This window comes from Helobdella robusta (assembly GCF_000326865.2).
Source record: "Helobdella robusta unplaced genomic scaffold HELROscaffold_31, whole genome shotgun sequence".
Classification (NCBI taxonomy): domain Eukaryota; kingdom Metazoa; phylum Annelida; class Clitellata; order Rhynchobdellida; family Glossiphoniidae; genus Helobdella; species Helobdella robusta.
In genome coordinates this window covers 604,490-611,476 of record NW_008704544.1, presented here as the reverse complement: position 1 = coordinate 611,476, position 6,987 = coordinate 604,490, and the positions used below count along the sequence as shown (strand labels likewise).

General features: G+C 33.9%; 1 protein-coding gene across 1 annotated transcript in view; it reads right to left on the bottom strand.

The window, feature by feature from the left end:
• HELRODRAFT_174840 (hypothetical protein) overlaps positions 1-1,602 on the bottom strand; it is a gene marked incomplete at both ends in the record, with an annotated part of 2,663 nt that extends 1,061 nt beyond the window's left edge. Inside the window, one exon of the mRNA XM_009022278.1 lies at positions 613-1,602. Coding sequence (XP_009020526.1) covers positions 613-1,602 — 990 coding nt within the window. The remainder of the gene's footprint in view (positions 1-612) is intronic.
• Between the last annotated feature and the right edge of the window lie 5,385 nt (positions 1,603-6,987).

The following is a 6,987-nucleotide window of genomic DNA, read 5'->3' as shown; positions in this document are numbered from 1 at the left end:
GATATTTAATATTAAGTGTAATAGGTTTGTTCATATACAACTCGCATTTTTCAAAATTAAGTTTTAAACCTATGTTATTTTCTGAATTTATAATAGTATTAAGGTCGTTCAAAACGGACTCGACATCACCTCCCAATGAAATGTCGTCTAGGTAGGCAACAACAAATTTGGATTTTAGTGTTTTAATTAGTGGATCAACAGAGAGTGCAAAAAGAAGGGGACCCAGAGGATCTCCCTGCTGAACACCCTCAGCTGACAGGATCCTAGTGTTGCCGAAGGACAGGAAAGAAGGCGTGAATAACAAAAATTGAAAATCTCCGGCAGAATGGATTTGGCGCAGTTCAACATATGGTCGCGTCTTAGAGTATTAAAAGCGTTGGAAAAATCCAATTTGAGCTAACACTGGCCATCACGCATGCCATCCAAAAATCGTCTCACTGCATGTACCGCTCCCTCTGCCCCACCACTGACGCCGACACCCACCTGTTGCGACTGTAAAATTGGAACCACTCTGTCTTTGACGGCTAACATGGCGCATTTTGCGGCCAAGCGCCTCCACACACACCCGACTGCTATGGGTCTGATCCCGCCGCATTTTTTCGATAGGGCCACCAGCCTTCCCCCAAAAAAGTATGGGGCCACATCAGGTGGGCAATCACCATTTAAGATCATGTTGATAAATGCAGTGATTGAGTTGATGAGATCAATCGAATCTGTTTTTGAAGATGTGAGGTCTTTCAAATGCTCCGGCGTAAGGCCGTCACTGCCACCTGATGTTCCCTTTGGGAAAGTTTTTAAACAAACCAGTACTTGTTGAGATGTAACGCACAAGCTTGAACTTTCCTTGGAGAGACTTTGCTGTTTGTTGTTGGGTGCGGTGGGATGTTTAGACTTTAGAGCACGTATAGTCTCTTCAGTATCAGGTGCCACGGTGTCCGTTGATGACAGAAGCTGCATCGCATTTTTTATGTTTCCTTTTTCGATCTTAGACTTTACCGAAGACATCAACTTAGATTTGGCTGATTTCTTATTTTCCAATTTATTAACGAATTCTAAGCAGTCAGCCATCTTCTCGACGGATTGTCCGCCAAAATCGTCAATCCTCTGATTGATTAGTCCAGTTGGATTATGACGTCTGCCGCCGCGGTGACTTTTCCTCAAGATCATTGCTGGTAAAAAGAGCAATTTGAACCAACTGATTGAAATAGAGGATTTATCAATAATTTCCTTTACCACTTTAGCCAGCGTCTGACCTAATTTTGTTCTTGAATGTTTGGGAATGTGATCCATTAAACAAAAACTAGCAGATTTTTTGAAAAACCTCTCTGCCATGTCAATTTTAGAAACCTGTTGCGGTGCAGCACTGCTGATCGAGACGTTGTCGATGGCATTGGCGGCAGGGGCGCAACCGGAAACGTTTCCCAATGACGCACGTTTTGACCTGGTCTTGGGCTTCGTCAGGGAACCGGAACATTCTGAAATTTTAACCTTTCCTCCATGCCTAACCAATGCGCCATCGGGACGCAAACGAAAATGTTTGGAACATACGTGACAACGAGTGAGAGTGCTGGAACCAGAAGAGGAGCTCTGGCTAGAAGCCATAGGAATACAATAAAACCAATGGAGAACACAAACACATATGTATGTATGTATGTATGTATGTATGTATGTATGTATGTATGTATGTATGTATGTATGTATGTATGTATGTATGTATGTATGTATGTATGTATGTATGTATGTTTGGATGTATGTATGTATGTATGTATGTATGTATGTATGTATGTATGTATGTATGTATGTATGTATGTATGTATGTATGTATGTATGTATGTATGTATGTATGTATGTATGTATGTTTGGATGTACGTTTGTATTTGTGTCTTCATTTACATAGTCATAATCTAATAAACGTTATAGAACGAGAATAATAAATATACATACATACATACACACACATGCATACAAGCAGATATACAAACATACAAACAAACACACAAACATAAAATAGATTAATTGTACGTAAAAATGTTCAAAGAGATTTTCTAATAAGACAACAAAACAGAAGAGTTTTGAATTTTTTTTTATTCGATTTCGTTTCGTTTTTCCTCATTTTTGTTTTAAAACTTCTTGTCCTAAATCTTTTTGTTGTGTATGTTTGCTTTTGATTTTTTTAAACGTAAAATGGTTTTTCCTATTTATTGTTCTCTCTCTTCTCTCTCTCTCTCTCTCTCTCTTCTCCCTCTCTTTCTCTCTCTCTCTCTTCTCTCTCTCTCTCTCTCTCTTCTCCCTCTCTTTCCTTCTCTCTCTTTCTCAACAAAGATGAAACACTCCATTTTGCGCCATGCAAATGCAATCACACACCTGTCGTAAAATCTATTATTTTGTTTAATTTTGTGGTAAATATGAAAAGCAATAGGATGAAATGTATCAATTCTTTGTTGGCGTCATTAGCGATAGAGAAGTAAATATTATTCTTCCAATTCTACAAAGTTATATTATTCCATCTAATCGTGACGTCATTCCATGTTGTGGAGTGTAGTTTGATATAAGGCGATGTCACTCACGTCACACGTGTGCACGCCATGACGTCATCTGACGCCATAATTGTGTGACGCCATCTTGTGTGGCGTAATGAAACGTGACGTCATCTTATGTGACGTAATGTGATGTGATGTGATGTGACCGCATCTTGTTTAACGTCACGTGACGTAATGCGATGTGACGTGACGTCATTTTATTTTTTTTCTATCTGCTTTTCAAAATCTGACAATGAAGATAAAAACGCAATGAATATTCTCACAATTGAATGTTTCATGTTTGAATAACATTACTCGATAATTTTGTTTTTTTAGATTAGTGAGTGTAGGAATGATTGAATGAACGAACGAACGATCGAACAAACGAACAAACGAACAGTTGAATGAATGAACGAATGAACGAACGAACAAACAAACAAACAAACAAACAAATGAATGAACGAATGACGCGCATATAAACAAATAAATAAACAACTAAATACAATGTTGAATAAAATAAAAATAAAATAAAAATAAATTTTTATTTTGGCGCGCGTGCTGAAGTAGTAGCTTGATTTCGGTATAACGAAATTAATATAGCGCATCTGTTTATAAAAGTTATACAACATTCCTGCTTATAACGAAATTAATATAACATATAACGAACTAAATATAACAACGTATACAATAAGAAAACTTATTATAACCGTTCGTTTATAACAACATTTCTGAAGAGAGTTGAAAAAGCAACACAACTTATAACCAACATACGTTGTATCCGTTTATAACAAACCTCATATAACACATTTGTGTATAACAAACAAAAACATAACTCATAGCAAACCTTTTATAACGTACCTCTATACTACGTTGTAGATTTTGTTTAGAAAAATTGAAATGCAAATGAAGGAAAGGTACCTAATTCGAAATAACTTCAAAGAAGTTAATAAATAAAAATAACAAAACATAACAATAATATAATAATAATATAATAATTACATAATAATAATAATAATAATAATAACAGTTTTATAAAAAAAACTTTTCATTCAAAAATAAAATAAATCTTATGCAGTAGTCGAGTAGATAGATGAATGAATGGATGGATGGATGGATGGATGGATGGATGGATGGATGGATGGATGGATGGATGGATGGATGGATGGATGGATGGATGGATGGATGGATGGATGGATGGATGGATGGATGGATGGATGGATGGATGGATGGATGGATGGATGGATGGATGGATGGATGGATGGATGGATGGATGGATGGATGGATGGATGGATGTATAAAACCTTAAGAGTTCCGTCTCTGAATGAGTGAATGAATGAATGAATGACTGGATGAAAGAACGAAAGAATAAATAAATAGATAAGTGCAGAGAGGAATGAATGAACGAATGATTGAAAAAATGAAAGAAGATTAGAAGAATAGAAAATTGAATAAATAACTTATTTGATTTAGACTCTTAAGCATAGGCTTATGGACTATTTAATATCTTAATTAGAAATTGATATAATGGATGAACAAATGGATGAATGAATAAAAATGGAGAGAAGAAAGGAGGAAAGAAGAAAAAAGAATGAAATAGAACTGGGATTTGATTGGCGGATTGATTGCCTTTATGAAATTAATTTATAATTACATTCTTTTTCTCATTTTGTTCGCTTGTTTGGCTTTGGTGTGTGTATGTATGTATGTGTGTATGTATGTATATATGTATGTATGTATGTATGTATGTATGTGTGTGTGTGTGCGTGTGTGTATGTGCACAAATATTTTACAGTATGTACGCATACTTCAGATTATGTACACTTATTAAACTTGCAAATGTTTGTTTGAACAGTTATGTGTGTGTGTGTGTGTGTGTGTATTTGTAGTAGTAGTAGTAGTGGTGGTGGTATAGTAGTAGTAGTAGTAGTAGTAGCAATAGTATTACTTGTAGCTAACTCTTACGCTATTCATTCATTCATTCATATATTGAGATGATGATGAAAATAATCTTTAATTAAATTCTCTTTTTTATTTTAATAAAATCCGTAATTATCACTATTATTATTGTTATTATTATTATTATTATTATTATTATTTCTTCTGTTATAATTAAAACAATGCCATTCAGAGATGAGTGCTTCTAGTTTGAGAGACTCTTCTTCTTCATAACACTTGCTGTTTATTGAAGGGGACGGTGTTGATGACGATGATGAGGATGCTGAAGTTGGTGGCGCTGCTGCTGCTGCTGCTGCTGCTGCTGCTGCTGATGGTGACGATGGTGATGGTGGTGATGATGATTACGACGAAAAGAATGATAACACAGAACTCTTGTATTATTATCATTATTATTTTATTACTTCTACTACTACTACTATTATTATTATTATATTATTATAATTGAAATTATTATTAAATTATTATAATTGAAATATTATTATATTATTATAATTGAGATAATTATCATATTATTATAATTGAGATTATTATTATATTATTATAATTGAGATTATTATTATGTTATTATGCTTATATAAATTATGATCAGATATAGATCACTCGAATCTGCCGTGATTCACTGCCTTCAAGTCTGCAATAAAATAATCCCATAAATTCACTTGCCAACAAAGTTATTACTGCCCAAACTCTAAGTGAGAGAGAAAGAAGGAAAGAAAAAAAGAAAGAAAGACAGAAAGAAAGAGAGAGAGAGAGAAGGAGAAGAGAAGAGAGAGAAGGAAAAGAGAGAAAGAGAGAGAAAAATCTATATATACAGATATCTATTATGTTTGTATTGACATGTAGTGAACGGATTAAAACAAGCGTTAATTTTCGTCATAATATGGATTTCAATTTGAAATGATATAATTTCAAATTAAATTAATAAATAAATAAATAAATTAATTAATTAATTTTGAGAGGCTCTCGTATCTATTAATTAATTCTATTAATTCATTTCTTTGATACATTTGTTTGCTTGTTTGAGTGGAGAAGAGAGGAAAAAAATACCTCTCGATAAGTTGAAGAGTTTTGTTCATATGTTTGTTTGTTTGTTTGTTAGCTGGTTCATAACCCTTTCGTTCGTTCGTTTGTTCGTTCGTTCGTTTGTTCGTTCGTTCGTTTGTTCGTTCGTTCGTTCGCTAGATTAATTAGAATGTTTCTCTTAATTATATTTTTATCTCAAGATGTATTTGCGTCTATTTCCTTTTGCTCCCTCTCCATCTCTCTCTCTCTCTCTCTCTTTCTTTTTCTCTCCTATGCTTCTATGTCTCTCTCTCGCTCAATTTCTCTTTATCTCTTTTTTTTCTCTTTTTCTCTCACATTATTTTTTTCTTTCGAACATAGGATGGAGATACGAGGCTGTATCAGTAAAGTGTCTGGCACAGTTCTTGCAGTGACCGAATTCGATTCCAAGAAGATCCCTGCCTGTCACATGCATTGTTTCACGCACACATACACACACTACACACACACACACACACATACATACACACACACGGATGCACTCAAGCGCATTCTTTAGAGCTCAAACTCGAAATGAAAGAATGATAAAATAAAATATAAAAAGAGAATAATGCAAATAAAAAGATCTAATAAAATGGCCGTCGTAAAATTTTATTCACTTAATATCACTCAGCTGGCAAATGGAGGCCATGAAAAACAAAGAAAGATAAATATTTCTCGATTTTTAAGAAAACCCCAACAACAGAAACAAACAATTGTACTATGTCTTCGATTTTGTTGGCGTGGTATTTATGTGGTGTCAGAATGAGATCGTCTAAAATAAATGAACAGACACTGAAAAAAACTGTTTGGTATTGTTTTTTTGTATTATCTTGTATCGTATCGTTAAGTATCATATGTCAGATGTTGTTGAAACGAAATTGAGAAACTTTAGTAGATCTGTTTGGTTTAGTGTTGTCAGGAATTGTATTGTATTGTATGTACGGTAATGCGTTGCATTGTTTCGTTTCGTTTAGTCTCACCTCGTATCGTATCGTATCGTATCGTATCGTGTTGTGTCGTTCTATATAGCCACAGACAAAGAACTTCGTATAAATTATTTACGGCAGTTGCTTTGAGGAACGATTAATTGCCAACAACAATACTAGAAATGATTTCTCTCTTTACATTTTCAGTTTTTTTGTTATTTGTTTTTGTTATTATTCATTATGTCGTAACAAGCTTTTTATTTATTTGTTTATGTATTTTTCATCTATGTAAGGCAGTAATTTTTTTATCTATGGTGTATCTCACAAAACATCGTCACATATTTTTACCGTCACATATTTTATATCTATGTTATTAAATCACAATTGCATACATCTAAGCCGTTATTGAACACTTCCACATCTATGTCCTAATTTATTCTTGTATCTATGCCAGGGATTTGTTTTGTATCTTTGGCGAAGATTATTTTCATATCATTGTAGTTGTGATTAATTTTTCATTAATATCTTTCAATGAACACACC